This window comes from Arctopsyche grandis, chromosome 3, assembly GCF_051622035.1.
Source record: "Arctopsyche grandis isolate Sample6627 chromosome 3, ASM5162203v2, whole genome shotgun sequence".
NCBI lineage: Eukaryota > Metazoa > Arthropoda > Insecta > Trichoptera > Hydropsychidae > Arctopsyche > Arctopsyche grandis.
Genome location: NC_135357.1, coordinates 12506795 through 12528482, shown reverse-complemented (window position 1 = coordinate 12528482; position 21688 = coordinate 12506795). Strand labels below are relative to the sequence as shown.

The 21688-nt window shown below is 31.9% G+C and overlaps 1 protein-coding gene across 1 annotated transcript in view; it reads right to left on the bottom strand.

Annotated features, from left to right (window-relative positions):
* Positions 1–13877: 13877 nt before the first annotated feature.
* heca (hdc homolog, cell cycle regulator) overlaps positions 13878–21688 on the bottom strand; it is a 120111-nt gene continuing 112300 nt past the window's right edge. Inside the window, exons 3-5 of the mRNA XM_077446591.1 lie at positions 16957–17145; positions 15663–15851; positions 13878–15582 (exon numbers count right to left, since the gene is read on the bottom strand). Coding sequence (XP_077302717.1) covers positions 15409–15582; positions 15663–15851; positions 16957–17145 — 552 coding nt within the window. The 3' untranslated portion in view covers positions 13878–15408. The remainder of the gene's footprint in view (positions 15583–15662; positions 15852–16956; positions 17146–21688) is intronic.

Here is a 21688-nt window from a genome sequence, read left to right as displayed (position 1 = left end):
CCTCTCATAAAGTTGAGTAGTTTTAAAGCCAGGAGATGGTGTAGCGAAATTGGAGATAGGGTTAAACTTACTCTCTTTGTGATAAAGCTAATGGGGCATAGACTAGATATCATGTGTCCTAATCCTTATTGCTCTTTATGCGAAGCCTTAAGGACGGTAGCTGATAAGGACGAGGAAAATTTGCAATACAAACTACGTTACACCAAGATGGAGGAAAAAATTATGCTTTGTTCGTGTTGCAAACTTTGCATTTTCCATTCTAAATTCTGAATATATTTTTACTATAGTGCATAGTACTTTATACATTATAGCTACAGCTTTTTGTATTACATGTATATGTATATCTGTACGTAATCTCAAAATAATATGAAACGATTCTCGTCACAATTGTTACCTAGGAAATGATAAAGCTTTGTGGAACAATGATGAATATGTATTTACAGTCGTTACGAGGACCTAAGTTGAAGTCACGTTGTAAAAAAAAGGAGGAAACTCAATTTGCACGAGGACCACTTCTGGAAAAGCGTAGGGCTTAAAGCTCGATTCGAAGGATTATGTGAAGGGTCACGGAACAAAATCGAGCGCCCTTGAAAATTTACAATTATATGAGTGTGTGTCTGTTCTGTCTGTCTGCTCCACCAACGACGGGGTAGATTCGTGTATAAAAATGGAAACCAAACTACATATATGTATGAACACAACGGGTGATTACGAAAGCAAAAGCGCCAAAACAATGTATCGAGATAAATTTTAAAAATAAAAATAACTCACCGATTCATTGGTGATGTCATGGCTGATTCATCCAAGCACATCTGCACGTCCTTAAAAAATGCATAAACAAATGACACATCTTCATACGAACATTGTATGCAAGTGGATTGAGTGTATGACTGTTTATATGTATGTAATACTCACAGATATTTCAGTTGTCATCTGCTGATAAATTGAATCATTCAACGACACTTAAGTATGTATGTTCAACTAACGCCATTTATTTAATAGAAAAATTCAAATAAATGAATCAATAAGTGAATATAATTTTAAATTAAAACAAACAAAAGGCTTAAAAGGCTTTAATAAATTGATGTCATCGTTATGTCATCATTCATCCTAAATCCTCAAAGACTGTGCAGTACCCGAATCTATGCTTTACTTCTCATCTTATGATAAAATATTATTTATCATAGGATGTATTAGACACTGTATTAGGTCGATATTTTACTACCTACCGCTGGATGAAACTCTTTATAAATCATCTCACATTTATGTATGTCGACATAATTTTAGCAATTTTCATATACATATGTACATCGAAAATAAATTTGGCCTTTATTATTATCTTTAAAATATTTAAAATGCACTCAAGCACTACTGACAGTCCATTATATGCATAATATTATTACTCGCATCGAATTCAATGTTGCATTGTAATTTGTTATGACAAACGCAATATGTATGTATGTGTGAACATATTTCACAGCTATATTTATAAAAGTTTAACTGACATGTTGTTGTTGAATAGATGTATATGATTTTTGTACAGTGGATTTAGATCTATCAATTTGGTAGGGATTTTCACAGGAATAAAAAATCAAAGGGAAAAATATAAATTCAATTTTTTTTTAATAATTAATAAAATTTATTAGGAAACATGTACGTATAATTTTGGCTAAAGAGTAAAACGATCCTAGTGACAAAGTTCTTGATTCTCTGAATGAACAAAATTGAAACAAGTCCGTGCAAGCGAACGACGCGGCGGACTATACCATAACAATCCACTACAACTACTACTACCTTAGGTAGGACTGACTCCGGTTTCTGAACTTCGCTAATCCAAGTGAACAATATCAATATGAACAACAACAATTTGAATTTATTGTCATTGAATCGTTGATATTTTTAAATTTTAGATTTTAATGTCTTTAGATTTCAACCAAGCACTTTTTATTTCCAAGCATTTTATCTCGACCGTGATTATGAGTTTTTAAGCTTTTTTTCTTGTTATATCTTAGCACTTATATTAAAATATGATAATATTATAAATACTAACATGAAAAATAATGTGTAAAATAGATAATGATCACTGGATCAGCAACTATTTAAATGGACTTAAAATGTATTGTGAACATATGTATGTACATCAACAATAAAAACATTTAAAAATCAACTATGTACATATGTAGGTACTTAAAATCTCTTTTTAATATTTTGTAAATGTATTACCTTTTTGGACACAACATATGAAATAGCATTTTACATTTTTTGCTGTAGTTCTACATATGATTAATTGTTAAATCCTTAAAGGAATTTGAACATCATTAAAAACATGTTTGAATAGGCTTTCAACGATACACTGTTGCGTGTATCGTGGAAATTTCGAGTTAAAAATTAAATTCATGCTCAAACTTCGAATAACGAATACTTCAAAATAAGCCGGATATATTTGAATATCGCATATTCAAATCGGAAACTCTTATCAGTGGGGATCGAATTGGAGGATAAGGCTCTTGTTTATTTAGAGAAAAACTACACAAAAATGATCGATCGAGAAAATTACCATAAATTTTCAATAAATTCCAAACAATCAATAAACAAAGAAACGCTCGATGCGATAAATTTACCGATTTTGTATGAACAATTTTCGGAATTTAACCAAATTAAATTATAGACTTTGAAAAATACATATATCAAATGACTTTAACTTAAAAATTATTTATATATGTGTATTTTAGTCGCATCAAATAGACCTGAGAACAACCCTGTAGTGACCGCACACAGTTACGCAAGCGGACACGTCGGCGATACGAGAGCAAACATAAAGTATCCGCGGGCGGGATTTTAACAACGTTTGTTTCAAAATTCGGTCCGTACTAGGGGGTTTATTTTTGCATCGAAGGGTGGGAGGGGGGGGGGCGGTAAATTTGATCGATCCGCGGATTACGGTTTTGGCGTAGCGCCATGTGGCAGGAGACGGCCGCCCCTTGCCGCACCGTGCGCCCCTGCACGATAACACTTCTCGCTGTGCACTTATCTCATGCGAAACTGCAGCCCTGTGAGATTTTCCTTAAACGGCCGTTTTCTTTTAGCTAAACATACGACGAAGGAAGGGAACACGTGCGAGTGTGAAATGTCAGACGGAAATCCGGTGGGAGGGGCGGGGGGTTAATGAGGTGCACTGGGGCAAGTTGTAAATAAGATGCAATCAACGAGACAATAATGCCTAATTGTTTGGTGTAATTTTAAATTGGTTGTTTTCAGGGCAGACGGTCGCCCAGTCCCTACCTGTTCCGGGGGTGCCCTACAGGAAATTTAGGGGCCAGTTAATCAGTTTCAAGGACAGAAGGGCGTCTGCTCCGACTGGGGCTGCAGTCGAGGGGGGGCCCGGTTGCCATGCAGCAAAACCATTACTGATACACGTGTACATCTATTTGTATGTATAAGTGTGCTTAACCCTTCAAAGGACGACTTTTAGAATAAATAAATTCAAAATATAATAATTCTTAATGATTGATTTATTCAAGAAGATCAATTAAGCAAAGGAGGACTTGTTTCAGATGTAAATTGTGGTTTTAGATTTGACGATTCATATGTTATATTTGATTTTTAAATGCTTTTTATTATTACATAATCTCAAAAACCTATTTACAATTATTATGCATATTATTCAAATATATTTATGATATGTATATATATTATTTTTTACTAAAGGTTTTTAAAGTCGACGATCTAAAGCAAATGATTTTAAACATACATATGTATGTATGTACATATGTTTAATATTTTGACTGTATTACATCGCTTTTGTTTAATTTCTATTTATTTTTTAAATATTATATTATACTTTCTTACATATTTATAGATTTTTGTATGTATTTTTGATTTTTTTTTTACTATATACATATCATCATCATCGTCTATAGCCATTCGCCATCCACTGCTGGATGAAGACCTCTCCAACACGCTTCCATTCGTCTCTGTTTTTTGTCAACTATCATCCATCTTACTTCACACATTTTCCTGATTTCGTCTACCCATCTTCCCTGCGGTCTTTCTTATACCCCTTTGCATTTTCTCGGCTCCCACTCTTTCATTTATTTTGCCCACCTTTTGTCCATTCTTCGTGATCCACCCATTGCCATTTCAATCTCTACACTATATCCACAACCCTTCACATACTTCTCACCCACGTTTTCCGTTTCCTTTCTTTCCTCGTTATGCCAAGCATGCAACGTTCCATACTTATTTGAGTGCATTGGACTTGGTGTAGCAGCTTGGCGTTAATTGAACAAGTTTCACATCCATACGTCATCACTGGCAAAACACATTGATAGAAGATCTTTTTATTTAGGCAGTGTCTTTGATTTAAAAACCGCATTCATCCGTCCAAATGCACTCCCGAATAAAGTAAATATATCATTGTAGCAGTAAATAAATATTTTATTACTCTGTCATTTTGGAATATGCGATGTAGCCAAAAATGGTGTCATTAATTTAAATGAATTTGCATATACGTACACATTTATATGGAAAACTTTCGTACCCGGGAGGGTTGATTCATATAAGTGCAAGTATAAAAGATACCCTTTGCAAAAAGAGGGGGAAGCAAATATTATGTGGCTTAAGAGGGGTGGGGGAAAAGTGAATCGTGTGACCTTGAAATCGTTACACGTGCCACATTTTAGGGGGTGGCGACGGGTGTATTTATTGAATGTGTTCTCACGAAAATTCCACGTAGGTATACACATAATAGTATCGACGGCGGCTTTCTGCGAATTTCCCAATTATTTGTGGTATTCCCTCGAAATATTTACCCACACTTTACGAGCTTCGATCGCAATAATAAACGACCCCGAATAGAAAATGATAAACCAGTGGAAAATAATAACCTTCGTAGTACATTTTAAACCTGACCAATTCATGCACTATCTGCACTATATGGAATAACGAGAGGCGTGTGCATGTGACATAGCCCATGGCTTATTTGAATATTGCGAGCTCGTTCTATGCGCATATGTATGTATGTATGTATGTATGTATGTATGTATGTATGTATGTATGTATGTATGTATATATATATATATATATATATATATATATATATATATATATACATATGTATATACACGTGGGTCTCGTAATTGCGATAATTTATCATATCTAACCAAGCAGTTAAATTGCCATTCAAAATTGTGTCCTATTATATGTAGGTATAAATACAATACACATATCATATATGTATATATGTACATATGTACATACATTGTAGGCAAAATAATTCTATTTTAGCAAAATTTATGCTGCTGAAAGGATGCGAAAATCAAGATATGATTGTCTCGTTTTGTACAATTTCATTCTACTTGAATCGAGATCCGAAATTGAAATCTCTTTGTAAGTGTATTGATTTTATTTCGGAAAATTTCGCATTGGTTGTGTGGGCAATGCACATTGGATTATGAAAGTGCATACATACGTATGTACATATGTACATATATAGATAGGGTATGTCGTTTATATTATCAGCATGTGACTTGTACTAAGGTGGCCCAATTTTAATGGAATTTTTATGTAAATAATTATTTATTATATTAGGTATGTGAGAAAGGATAGGTTTGTTTTGTTATTATTTATGTATGGTGTAAAAGAAAAGAACATTGTATTTATTTTCTATAATTTATTGCCATTGCTTTGATAATGGATAAATCATATTATATAAAGGTAATAGATACTTACATGTTTTTTTTATTTAATAATATGAAAGTATGTGTAGTAGGTAAAATGCAATTTACCATCCTTTTTTAGTTCAATGGGTTAATTGAAGCCATGGTAAAAGGATTAACTGTTAATTGTTCTTACAATTAAAATAAAAAATATATAGATAACTTCTAGAATCGTACAAAAGAGATGCATTTACTAGAAAATCTATATAATTAAATGAAGAGAAAATAAATGGAAATGCAATAATAAACAATGTAAATGTTTCATGATATAAAGTCAGTACCAACGAGTAAAAACAAAACAAAAATTCGAGTAAAATTAAATTAAATAAAATGAATACTAATATCAACTGTACTGCAAAATATCTTTCTATAATAAAACATTTACATAATACTTAATAATAAAAAATTAACTTAGTCCTAGATGCATATATGTAAATGATAGTAGGTTTTTTTTACTAATCTTTTCAAGCATATTATAAACATATTTAAAAATGTACACTTAAAATTCAGAAGATTTTAAATTCTATACAATACACCTCTGTTTAGCAAACAAATAATGCATTCAATGTAACTTTTTTTTGTAAATATAGTATTTTAATCATTAACGTACATAATGATAAAACTAAAAATTAAAAATAGCATTTCAAATATATCATAGTTTATTACACTTTTAAAATTTAAAAATAAATTGGGTGTACATTGAAGGCGTTATTCAGATGCTAAACATAACAATAATAATTTTCACACGTTTTTCATATTTTTTTAACTAAAATTGTCAAAGTTGATAGATGGCGACATTGTCGTCTAAACAAATAAAACAATTTGTATGTCACTCCTTCAGAACCATCCTGTAGTAGATGGGGGATGATGGAGTGCGGATTGATTTATCATTTTACTTAGTAACAAGATCAAATAAAAAACGAAATTTGACTAAATATAACAAGAAAAATTCATTTGTACTTTTAGGAGATGTATAAAAAATGTGAAGCGACTAGTTTTCCCATAAATCCTTAGTAGGAGCATTTGTTTTTATTATCGATACGAAAATTACTATACACAAAAAATAAATTTAGAAATTTCCACTCTCGCTGCATATATGTATCAATTTTCAAAATATTTTCGTTAAAATATTCAGTGGAAAATAATCGTCGAGAAAAACAATCGAAAAAATCTTGCTCCGAAGCTAGCTTTTTCATAAAATATGTTCAAGTCCTCATTCGGGATTTAATAATACAACAAATAAATCATTAATTTTAAAACGAGACCAATGGCTTTGGGATGAGTGTCTCAAAAGTGACGAAATATCAGCGGGATCGCGAAATAATCGGTCGTTGTTTTACCCACTACACAACAGCGCGGTTTTTTTTATATTTTTTATTTCATTTCATAAAAATTCACAAGTAATACGTTTAGAAAACGAATAGAAAAATGCAAGTAAATCTTACTTATAGGTTCTTTGAATTATTAATATGTCACAACACCAAGCTGGTATAAAAACATTAAGCCTAAAACTACCTGCGAAAAGCTCTTTATAAGAGCATTTTTATTTTTATTTTATATTTTTAATAAACTTACATACTAATTCCCTCGCATTTCGACGAATCGTTAATTTTTTCTTAATTTTAATTTTTATCTCTGTAGTTATAATTTTTAAATCCACATATGAAATTTAGAAACAATGCTTACCCAGTTACATTTATATATTTTGAACTTATGAACTACTTGCTCCGAACTCGGCAAAATCACAAAAAATAACAAGTCCACCTTTAAAACATCAACACACAGGACAGTGAAATTTTTCGCGAACGACATTCGCGAAATCTCTCATCCGACCCTTTCCGTGTCAACTTTTTCGCACACCCGTTCCAATCCACAAAATGCATAAGAGAATATATTCATATACATTTTTATCTCAACGAAGAAAAATATTGATTTCATATGTAAAGATAGAATTTTCACGATTCTCTTCACACGACAACACGGATACTATTTGCAAACAAAAATAAAATAGACTTTAAAATTTTGCAATTCCACTTGCATTGGCGTTAAATTTACAAAAATAGCTGATCAATAAATACTCTCTTTTCGATTTCATAAATTACTTTTCATCTTAAAAAAAGGTGAGCATAATTGCCATCGCGCACTCACAAGGCTAACTTACGAGTTTCAAAAACAACAGGCGTAAAGGTAGAGTTAGCCGAATATGCAGAAAACTGTTAGTATGATATAAAATTGACACATTTCCATACAATACAAAAATTATCACTTTTATTTCAAAATAGTTCATCGATTATACAAAAGACAAAAAAACGGAATAAAACGTAATCCACATTGAAATTCTACCTTTATACCTGCGATCGCTTAACTATCCAACTATTCTATATAATAACTACTCTGTATATATTTTAAAGCGAAATTATGAAAATAAAAAACAATCTTTTATGAATAGCAACAATCCGTAATTTAAACTGACCAATCCGATCGTAAATTTTCACATTTGTACAAAATTACTTAAATCACTATCTTTTGAACCCAATATTTTTCTTTCAATTTATTGCCTAGCAAAAGGCTGAACCATTCCAAAGCACTACTCTAAAAAACGCACATATATTCCTAATTTTCACAGCAACGCAGCTCAGTGTGTTATAGAAATGTACACGTATCTATCATATTTATAATAAACACACATAAATTCGGTCAAAGTATCTATTTGTTACTTCCAAAGTAGATGGCTTGTGACTATTATATATTTTATGTAGTGTTTGAAATGTCTCAATATTACTATATATACTACGTATAATTTGTTTCACATTTGGTAGCATTGTGTAAATATTCCAGAATAGGACTTTTCAGATTAAATATATTATATATATTTATATATTTTTTTGAATTATTATAATATTTTATATTAAAAAAGTTATCCTACAATTAAGAATTTCATAATTCAAAAGACTACTATATAAGTATAATACGAGAAACATTCACACAAACACACTCACTTAATTATGTATGTAATATAATATGAATGTAGTTTTAACTACTAACTACATGTATTTCACGTTCAAAAGACGACAAAGAATGATTGATTCGAGATGATTTTTAAATGCAATTTTATGATGGACAAGTGATTATGAACAGACAATGCAGGATTAGCGCAATATGAAAAGGAAAGAACACATTTTCACGGTAATATTCTTCTTTTTTTATATTTAAACACTATTTTCGATTTCTCTCAAAAGACACGAGTACCTTTTTTTTAATATTTAGTAGTAGTAAGTTTTTTTTTTTTTTTGATAATTATTATAGCCTACTGAGTCGACACATATGTATTTAGTGTTTAATATGGTTTTTATTAAATAGCAATAAAGTTTCACATAAATTAAATTCTACACGCTTATTAATTTATTATCGTTTTAGGATACACGACTTTAAATTTAATTTTGAATAAAAGGAACGAAAAGTACACGAATACAGTGAATGTTCAGCGAAAGAAAATCTACAGGGGATAATATACAAAAAACGACGATGACGTAATTTCAATTTCGAAATTGAAAGTTTCTTAGAAATGTGTTTATAGTTAAGTTAACACCGAAATATGTACGTCTACAGGATATATATAAAATTATGTCACTCTTACCCTGATTAAGCCCGCGTATTCCGAATACAAAAAAAGAGCTATGCTATAATAAAAATTACCATTATGATTAATTTTTCGCAATTATTATTTAAATCACATTTTACATATCAAAAGCCAATAGTGAAAAAATACTCTAATTTTCTTTCAATATTTATTCAAAAAAGTTTTTCCTCACTTGAGCGCCGAATCACGTCGGGAAATGTGGAAAAATACGGTAAAAAAAATATTTTTATCAATTCTTATATGCAATACAGAGACAGCCTTCGATTCACGTTTTTTTTTTAATTCAAATTTCATTCAAGAGTTTAAAGACGATACAAAAGTCTACGTACAAAATGGTTTTTATTTATTTTTTTAACTAACGTCACGTTATTTGATTATCGACATTGAAGCTTACAAGTGTGTATGTATTTTACAAAATATAAATTGCTTAAATTTATTACATTTAATATACGACAGTACACGACTTATGTCTACATATGTCTTATCAAAGACGATCCATCATTATTCAAAAGGCCAACCGTAAATTTTACAGTTTACAAACTGAGGAGGTCCGGTTTAATAGCAGGCTAATGTGATGTACCCGAATGTGATGAAAATTTAAGTAAATGGAAAAATTAGGAAAGTAGACCCGTCACAGTGAAGCTGTGAGGTTAATCAAAAGTAGTGCATTTATCGAAGGCACATTGTTATTGATAATCCGAACCTCCGTGCGAACGAAATAATGCAAATATGTATTATGAAAATGGCATATCAAAATATATATATAATGTATATTATGTAAAAATCGAATTGATTAGACATCATAAATTCTACCCTAAGATCCCTTTTTCCCTTCCGTATACTAACGATAAGAGCCTAAAGCGTTCCATTGATTTTAATCAATACATTATGTAAAAGCTGGATTTTTTTTTAGATATTCGCTCGCTATGACATTATCATATTTCCCCCTTAAATTAAAGTAGACACTAACTTGAATATTTTAAAGAAATCGTGAGATAGGTTTTTCATATTTTTTTCACTACGCAAGACCAAACTTGGTCCTCTTACCAGCCTTAAGACTATCCGTTTACAATTAATCGTAGTCATCAATCATGTTTTCCACATATCAATTTTTTACATACATATAGCACAAATAAAAATGTTTTCATAGTCACATTGAGGTTGCATTTTCGAACCGCATAAAGTTGATTTTCAATATCTTCTTATTATAATTTTTAAAAAGTTTCAATATTTTTCAATCACTCACACATTCATACTGGTATATAAAAAAGCTATAGGAATGAAGATAATTTGTATTACGAAGTGAGAGTACTAATATAACACTAACACATTACAACGACGTCTACTAAACATTGAAAAATTATAAAAAAAAAAAAAAACACTAACTAGTTCACGTTAACTAAACATTATCATAAAATTCACAATAATTAATTCAAATAAAAATAATAATAAAAACAACATGGAACATACAAAGTTAAGAGATTAAATGACATTTTTTCGGAAAGCAAAAAATCTCATAACGTAAAACGTTTTTTGGTTTAAAAAAAAATTGATAAAATGAATTTGTAAAACACACAAATCAAGGTGAAATCGAAATGCAAAGAATACAAGTTTACAAATTTACAATAATTATTACGTATGAAAAAGTTGGCCGCATGTATAATATTAGGATTATTATATGTATATTGTTAAATTAATTGTAAAATGAAAATTGTATAAGGTTTTACTACTTCTCGTTTCAACAATTACTTATAGGTTTTTTGATAATTTTTATTAAATTTTACTTTATTCATATAAAATTTGCAAAAGTAACAAATTCATTTGTACTTTAAGCGATTTACTAAACTACACCACATTTAACGGTCATGAAACAAAACATATAAATTAAATCGATATTAAATAACCAATAAAATATTTAACGTATATATGAAAAAATTATAATCACCTCAACATTAATAAAAATTTCGCTAAAAGAAAGAAATGACTCGAATGGAGCAATCCCTTTACGTTTTTATTTTTCTCTTATAACAGCATAAAGTTATTTTTATTTTAGATAACGGATGAATTTGTATATAATGAATGTTCTTTTAAAATATTTAATTCACTAAAAATAATAATAAACTTATAAAGAAATAAAAGTTAGAAATAAAGCAGTAATTCCTAAAGAGAAAATAAATCATTGGGTGCTAGTTGGCGGGTTAATTTGTTTATAATTATTTTAAAAATATGAAATAATTTGTTTTATAATTTCTCTATAAGTGAATTGCGAATTATTAAACAAAATCATGTTAAGATAAAGAATTTACTAAACTTACCGATTAAAACCAACTTTTTGAACGACACATAATTTTATAGGCTATTGTTTGTAAACCGTTTTCATGTAACAACTGTTTAGTAAGTTTTGTTTTATTCTTTTGTACATCGGGTTACAGAATTCCAAAGGCGATTTTTTTTTTTGACTGTATGACATTCTATACTTTTGTATTTCCTATTAAATTTCTTTACGAGTAATTATTTTAATTTTCAGGTATTAAAAAATATTGATAGTAGTCAGACAAGATTCATTCAATAATTTGAAAAATTAATAGTAATATTCATTTCAGAAAAAATACACTTTATATCATCATATACTGAATAAAAATCTCAATAAACAAATAAAACTGTCTGATCCTATCAAAAATACAGTAAATGCCCAATAAATACCATCGACAAATAAAAATCAAATGAAAACGTTAATCGAATCGTATGGCAAAGAAAATATAGGAATGAAACGCAGAAACAAAACTGCGATGGTGATATATCTGGCATTTTTCTTTTTCTATAACGATTTGGAAATTCTTTTGATTTAATTTGTCATCCATAAACTGTATATTATTAAATGTATTTATGTGAGGTAAATGTAGGTATTTTAATTATATAGTAAATATGATAAGTTTTGTGGTTTATATAATTGCAATTTAACTATTTTATAATATGTACATTATATTGAGTTTAAATAACTACGAAAAAGTAAATTGAGAAAAACTGGGATATCCGCAAATGAATCATAAAGCTAATCGGTTACTTCAAAAAAGACAAACACCTTTCATTCGAACATACAGAATAAAAGGCAGAACCGATGATTCTGCATTATTTTACATTTCATTAAATATATTTTTATTCATAAATAATTACTGATATGCTGATAATGTTGTGAAAATTTATTAAAAATCGTCAATATTACATAAAATATGCATAACACTGACTCACCCAATTCGTAATAATTATGTATAATCATTTGTACGTGACCTTCATCAGATGAACTCTGCTTTAATTAAATTTTTATAATTCCCCTAAAAACATTTAACAGTTTGCTCATATGGATATAATCCTCTAAATATTTTTTATACACATCTATTTCGTTTCAATAAGTTTACAATAAATTCAACACAGTAGATATAATATATAAACGAGCAATAATTATATTGTTTTAAAGAAGATTTAAAAATTAAATATAAATTAGTGATGAGTCAGCGTCGCATGCACAATGATCTATTTATCCATTATAAAACATAACTTAGATAATTCAGATAATAATAATATAATCTATTAAATGCGGAGAAAAATATACTTACATATCATATTTTTAAAATCATATATAATCCTAAATATATGAATATAATTGAGGAATCAAACTATATTACATCATATTTTCCCACCATACGTAAATACAAGTTATTCATCCGTAGTGTCCTTAAAATCACCAAGGAAAAAATCAACGAAACCAAATATTATGGGAAATTAAACATATTGATTCTTAGACGATTCCAAGTTCAATTATGATTTCCAAGTTTTTTTGTTTTATAACGTTTTTAGAACTTGAAAAATCGTATTTGCAATATTTGTAGCTCCCCATCAACGACTCTAGTCTAGGCTGGCCGCACTTATATTTATATATTTATTATTGGAATTTCTCACACAGGATTAATTTTTTATTTTCACGCTCTCGATTCCGATGACACCTTAATTTTAAACCTCTTATAATCTAAAAGTATGATTGTAAGATTTTAATCGTAAATCCAAAAGTATTTAATATACATGTATGTAGTATAAAAGTTTTATAATGACACAACTACGAATATTACATTAATTAGGACATATTTTTGGCATTCCCTGTCAACCGCATGTTCCGCGTCCTTCTAAACTTATTGAGAATTATTTTCAAAAAATCTAATTTTATATTAAAAATACTTTTATATCACTTGGAATCACGCTGTTGCTAAATTTTAATTCGATATAAAAATCTTAAATTAATCAATTACACATATACTTCTTAAGTCTACGATCATTATAAAAAATTTTATTTTATACATTTTTAAAGTGACACTTCAAGCGGGAATAAACTGACTATTTACCATTGATAGAAGTTAAACTCATGGTCAAATGCCAAAGTAGTAATGGTGGGTGTACATATTTTAAACATATGCTCGCACATTCGTTTGTTAAGATGTCAATTTTATTCTTTTTTTTTTTTTGTATTTACTACACAGCCTGAATAACTACAATTTTTAACTAATTGTTTACGAAATCTTACTTTTACTTATTATCACCGTACAGCTAGCGTAAATGTTAATGAACCTGCTGAGGGCACACATCAAAGGACATAAAACGAAAATATTCACAAGATCACTTTTTTAGAAACCATAACAATACGATAAATACGCTGTCAATTTAATATACACTTAATAGATCATAGAGTAAAAAGATAATTCAACTAAATAACAATAATAATGCGAAATTTCAAATGTCCCGTTGACAAGAAATACACTAATTCTATTAATTAAATCACGAAACAGTGACATGATACACTATGACAAATTATTTAACAAAACGTTCTTCAGAAAAATTGTTTTTCCACACAGAACAGATGGATATAAATTACATATATGTAAGAAAAATAACGAAAACAAAATTACAACACCCTACACTTAATAAACTACATTTCACTAAATTATTAAAAATACAATGCAATGAAATTACAACAAAAAATTAAAAAAAAAAGAAAGAAAGAAAACGACAAATTAAATGAGTCGCCCAATCAAAAATTTTCAAAAGAAATTATATTTAAGTATGATTTTTTTATATTAAAAATAAAAAGAATCGTTCATCACATGTTAAAATATTGAAAATTTAATAATATAAAAAGAAACATTTTTACATAGTTAACGGAATAAAAATTTCAATAAAATCCTTTTAACAAATCAATAACTAGTTAAGATTTCCTTCAATTTTCACAATTGAACTTTTTACATAAGCGAAAATTTACAGCAAAAAGCAGTGTTCCTTTGATTATTCTCATGAAAACACTTTTATTTTCCACATCAATAGAAAAAAATTACGATAAATATATAAATATAATTATAAAAGTGAGAAGCCTAGCACACGCGTCGACGACTAGGCGATCTGATTGAGATACTGCATAAATTCGTTAGAGAAGAGCTGCAGCCCAGCGCCGTTCATCGGATTCGAAGTGGGCAGCTTGAAGAAATCCGTAGAGCTCGCTGACAGATCGTCTTCGGTACCCCAAAGAGTTTTAGCAGGCGCATTATTATTGATGCCGTAGTACTTTTCCTTGGACCAAATGGAGCTGTTCAGAGAATACTTGTCCGTGGAGCCGAGGTCGAGTAACGAGAACGAATCTGCGAGTTGCGGCTTCTTAATCGGAGGTGTCTTGACGCTCTGATTAAGCATGAGGTATTTCTCAGGTGGTGAAGATACCGAAGCTGGGGGCGAGTATTCTGGAGCTTTGAGTGACGTGTTGACGACAGGACGAGGAGCCCTAGGGGGGCTAGGGCGTTCTATGCGACGAAGCAGAGGCACCACCATGGATGGGGCGCCGGGAGATCCAGCCGAAGCAGTCGACGAGGCCGATGCAACCGATGCAACCGATGCAGCCGATGCAGCTGATGCGGCAGATGCAACCGATGCAGCTGAAGCGCACGAGGCGCATGAGGCGCACGAGGCAGGAGAGACGCGCGCGTCGGCCTGTGGCGACGTCGCGCGCGCCTCATGTTATGGCCACTGTTGGTACAGCGGAAACTGCTGTTTGGTGAAGCAGTAAGCCAGAGGCTTCACGAAGTGTGCATCCACGGCATGGCAGCTGGGGCACGTCACTGTGTGGCTGTAGTCCGAGTAGAAGTTCAACCTCTGCTGGGGGTGCAGCAATGGCTTGAAACAGTTGTTGCACTGCAACAACACGACAATGGTCAAGCTACATGATGATGGGACCCACCGTTAGACAGTACGTACGTGGTTGAGATTCTTACCTTTAGCCTTTCAGCGCAGCACGGCGTAGCCATGAATATGTCGTACGAGTACATTGTTCCCAAGACGAGGGAAGATCCGTCCCATTTCTGTCCGCAGAAACGGCAATTGATGGCTCTGTCGGGAGGGCAACGTTCCAGGCAACCCATGCAGACGCACGTTAAATACTGCGTGCGACCTTCCACTTTCACCTTTTCAAAAGAAAAAGCAAATTAAAATCAATAAAAAAAAATAAAAAATAAAATCCAAAATTGGAACTAAATTTCAATGACTAAATTAGACGGAACCGCTCATTTCAGACGATCCTTAACCATTGGAAGGTATTTTGTTAATTGAACCCTATACATAGTGTGTAGAGTTGAACAATTTTTATGAGCATTAACCAAAAGCTCGGTGGTTGGGCTTTAGCCTAGCACCGAGAGGCGCCGGGTTCGATCCCGTGAGTTGATCTCGATTGAGAAGAATTTATTCAGAGTATATCTATAATGCTGCTGGTCAGACGGATATTTGTGACTCCAGGTCGATCGTTTCATATCAGAGTTTGATTGAAATGAATTTATTCTGAGTATCTGTGCGGTATGTAATATGTAAGCCGATTTTGCCATGCACTCGGCCAAAACAAGTCTGAACACGCCAAAACGTGCGCTGCTGTATATTAAGAATAGAAGCAGTCTTTTCCTGTTGGCTGTTGACGTGCAGTGCTGGATAATATAAATAGACCTTAACTCGTCCGAGTTACTCGGTTTCGGTTAATCGTATAGTGTCACAACCCGGTATTAGGAATGTTTTTTTATTAGTTTTACTGTTTGTATTCTATATAAGATGACATATTTTATGAAGCTTTATGTAAAATATGAAACTATTGTTACAAAAGTCATCAAATGAATGTGAATTTAAAATTATTTCCTATAAATAAACAAAATCAAAGTTTTCATTTTGTAATACGTATGGAAGTTCATTGATGTTATATGTATGTACATATGTATGTAGGTATTACGACAGTTTTGCTTTTAATACCATCATGTATATATGTAAGTAGAGTTATTCACTGAAATCTCATAAGCAATTGAGGCAAAACAATTTAACTGTCTCTTTTAACAACTTTGTTGCGAGCGCATGTTATTGTATGCGAAAGTTTGCGTAGAAACATTCAAAGAGCAGTTCTCTACGCATAACTTACTGATTGTTTCCCCGTTCATTGTTTTATTTTTAGCCGCTATAAATAGAGCGATGACTTTTGTAACATTCGTCATGATCAATACATAAATACATATATGTGCGTGATAAAATACTTACTTCGACTGCCGATTTGGTGTGTTGGCGTGGACTCAAGAAGAAAGTTCCATCGACGAGAGGGTAACGGTCGAACACGAACATGGTGTCGTCGCACAGGGCACAAGTAACCCTGGATTTGTGTTGTCCGGCCAATGTTGACAAGATGAAGCAGCGGGTGTCGTCATTGCCATGATTCCCCTCGTCCTCCATCTGCAAAAGACAAAAAGGTATCCCCTCGTTAGAACGATTCGTATCGAATTTAACGGCCTCATCGCGGATTTATCTATTCGGAATGTCTGAGAGATGTCGGCGAACAAAGACGCCTTTACAATTCAATGTGGCTTTACAATCATTACTAACGTATTAAATATTTATGGTATTTGTAATAAAATGCAGACCGATGTATGCACATATAAAGCTATGCAGAACGTATAAAGACGCTGCTGCTATAGCAGTGCGTCGCGAATGAACATGATCAATAGCGGAAAATTCAATCACAACGGCGGAAAACTCAATCACAACTGGCCTTTTGTGAACTCAGTATGTATGTGTTGTAGACATGCTAATAATGCATGTCGATGAAAAGTGAAAACTGAACAGTTTAGACAGCCGTCGCCGGTTCTCACGTCTGCCATGGGGTATAATTCAATACATGGGACGGTGAGGGGGTGGGTTTGAAAGTGGAAAATTTATAATATTCAGGGGGAAAGGGGGGTAAATGACAGTCTCCACCTGCACGCTGTGATATCGGCTTTATTGATTCTGGCTAAAAAGGCAACTAATACAATTAAGCGGTCGTCCGGTCGGAAGCTCGCCCACCAGACAGTACATGGATCATTAGTGCACGCGAAAAAGGCTATATACGAAAATAACCACACGAGACTCATAAATTTTGAGTGTATGTTGTGTCTTTATAATCAGATTTCATTCAGTATATTCAACTATACTCCATTTTGAAACTGACAATAAGCGACCCGGGGTCTTCCACTCAAGATAAATAACGAGATGCCATTCAAATATGTAAACTACTATGACAATGACATATGAAGTAGAACACTCTCGATTAGTGCATTTTTTTTTACATATATGTACATATGTAGGAAAGATTTTTGAACATGAAGCGTGTATACAGGCACTTGCCGTAAGGCTTGCGCCAAGTTAAGCCGTACAAATGAACACTGCCTGAGCTACTCCACGTGTATCATTTGGAAACTACTGCATCTAGGATCCTACAAATATGTATACATATACCAAGAAGGCCTAACAGGTAAACCCCAATGCGTCTTCCCGGCCAATTATCATCGATAAACAATTTATGCAGTATTTTTTTTGAAATTTGCACAAAATAAGTCAAGGTAGCCAATTTGTTGTAACCGTTTCAATGAAATTCAGATAAATTGGCAAACTCTGATATAAAACGATCGACCATATCCAAGGTCTGGCTAGCAGCAACGGGCGGGGATTGAATCCGTGACCTTGGTTTGAAAGCATTACATGCTAGCTACTGATCTATGCTGCTATTATAAAATCGTCTCGACAGCTAAAGTACAGACACACAGAGAGGTACGCGGCACGTGTTTCTTTTTAAATAGTTTTGCAAATGTAAAAAAACCGTTAGCACGCCTAATCGCGATCCAGGGCAAAACTAATCCCCTGGAGAGTTTTCGGTGGTTGACGGACTATTTGCCAAATGGACATTAGCCCTGGATGGTAAACTTTAAGAGCACAAACAGACTTAATAGGTTTTTGATCAAACCTAGTTCTCTCAAAATGGTGGAAATTGTGTCGGGAAATCGATTGGAGGCAAAATAGGAGGGGATTATATTCTGAATAATGGTGAAAAGAGGAATGGAGCAAAAAAGGTTGAAAACCTCTGGTGTAGATGAGGGTTTTGCAAGTTTCAGAAAGAAGGTTGAGCAAAATTTATTAGTAAACGGCTAGTTATGATGATAATGAAGAAAGAAGCAATGATTTGTTGGATAGGTCTTTTACCAAGTCATACAACAATTCATAGCATTTAATCTAAAATTTATAATAAGCATATTTTGAAACCACTGAAAAAATAAATTATTCAAGTTACATACATATATATATATGTACATAAAGTTTTGAATACGATATTATAGGTATACATTTAGAGTGCTCTAGCAATTACATAAGTATATATTAGTGTGTATATAATAGTGACATGCCAAAAATAGAAAATCACGATTCTGAGACTATAAATGTGTTGCGATTATATGTATGCTAACAATTTCAATATATATATATATATATATATATATATATATATATATATATATATATATATATGTATATATATATATAATATGTACGTATGTACATACATACTCGTATGTAGGCAGAGGTCATGGAATTGTTCGCAAAAAGCTGAGGTTTACTACAAATGTATGAAATAAAGTATGCATATGTACAGATAAATCGAAGATATGCAAACATTTATTTACATTATCTTGCATCCCATATTTCAGACGCGTGCCGTTCAAATAAGAAATTTCAATACAAATATTTATGTATGTAAATTTCGATAGTCGTCGAGCATAGAAGGAATTAATAATATTTCAGTCGGTTTATGTGTGTTCGGATGTTCAAACAGCTTTCGCGAATAGCTTACGCTTAAGACGAACATTAAAATTACAAAACAGATACTCCCCCACGACCCCATCTCGTCTACGAGTTGAGTTTACATTTGAGTAAAAAAAAAAATAATAAAAAAAGAATGCAAGGGAGGAGTCCCTTTAAAAGTGAGAAGTAACCGAACAGCAGTATGAGTGACATTAAAGCTACGTCCATACATGTATGTATATAAATTTCACCTTTAAGACTCGAGGTTCGTACTAACACGCGAAAATATAGTAGATTAAGCACAGACGTTGGTCAAAGGAAAATGCGATATTTTTCTTTGCAGCGGTCGATGTGAATGAACTTGACGTATCGGCATGTCTCGGTAAGCTAGTCAATGCGCACAAATAATGGTAATTATATGCATGATTTAAAAGTCTACTCATGAGCGAGGGAGTCTGGCTTTCGCTCCTTTCGAGCATCACCTGGTGTGCCCGAGGAACAACTTTAAAGGAGTAGTTGCAAAACGGAAAACTTCTCTGGCGCACACAGCCCCCTGATAGAATATCTAATGCTGTGGCACTGAAAATTGTACAAGTTTCTGAAATATTAGTTCACAACAAAAATAAACCCGCATATACATACATGTCTTAAGGCGGTCTAGATGCTGTTTACTTATCGAAATTCCCTGTAACAAACACGCCTTCAAAATGAATAAACTCCAAAGGGCATTGCTTCGTGCAACGAATGCATCCTAAATATACCCGATTTTTGGTGTTTTAAAAATACGTATGTTGGATATATAAAAAATATATCATCTAATAAGTGAAACGTAAAAGAGGTTTGTAAAAATACCCAGAGTTGGATAATTTTGACCGCCGTTCAAACACTACCTATGTATATAATGCAAGGTACAGAATGTTGAATAATTAATATAGTAGCCAAGTAAATAGATACCATTTTCCAAACAAAGGTTTCATCACTCTTGATAACGACTCAAAATCTTTGTAGTTCAAATTTTCAAGAGGGGGGTCAGTTCAAATTTTGATAGGAAATTGCGATGACGTCTCCAGACTATTTGCCGCCCTTGGGCAAAGTTCAAAAAACCGCCCCCTCGAACAATTTTCGAACAATTTTCTCATAATCAGAAGAGTTAAGAAAAAATTTTCTAAATAAAATTTTTTTATTACAAATTTATTCCGAATGCCTTTAAATTTATTTAAAATGCATACATGTTTTAATCGAAGCAATTGCATTAATTGAGCAATTAATATTCATGTTTTTGAGTTATCAATGCGGAGATTAAACGATCTTTACTAAGTTTGATCCATTAAATCTGAATATGATATTGATTATTATTGGTTTGATCTCGTTTGTGATTAAAAAAAAATGCACAACTCATACAGTTCTTTCCACCTTTGCGATCGTTGACTAAAATATAGTACTGATGTGTTCAATCTGAGTATTGGAATCAGTAATCAGATGTTTTTTCTATTGATTGTGATTTTTTATTACTTCAAAATACTCATAATGAATTATTAGTCAAAAATATAGATATTTATTATGCATCATTTTCCCGGGCTATTATGCATTAATTTGCCTATTTTAAAAGGTTTTATGTATATGTATATAATGTAAATAATATAAATAATTTCAATACGTTCACAAGCATTGGTTTCCTATCTCAATTTATTTTTTATCTAAACGTACTAATTATAATCATCGGTAATTTTGATTTGAAAGATTACAAAAAAAGCGGGTATGGAATGCAGCCCTTCTGTGTAAACAGTTTAATACGAATAAAAATTTATATTCATGAAAAGAAGTTAAATAATTTTCAAGGAAAGTATGTATGTATGTATATAGAAAAAAAAACGAAAATTCATTACTGCCAAAATTTGAAAATCTTTCTTTGCGGGGAGGAAACGTCAAAAATATGAAAAGAAACAAGATTAGCAAAGGCGCTTAATTGAAAAGAAATCGAATCAGAAAACGTTATGAATTTTAATTGCGAATCAATGAATAGAATTTTCCATCGAGGGAGAGTGTGCAGGAAAATTCGACGAAAACTCGGAACAATTCCCGGCCGAACAACAACGGCCACGGCTTACCGACGGACAAATCCTCTTTTCTCCACGAAAAAAAAAAATCCAAAGAAAAAATCATTACG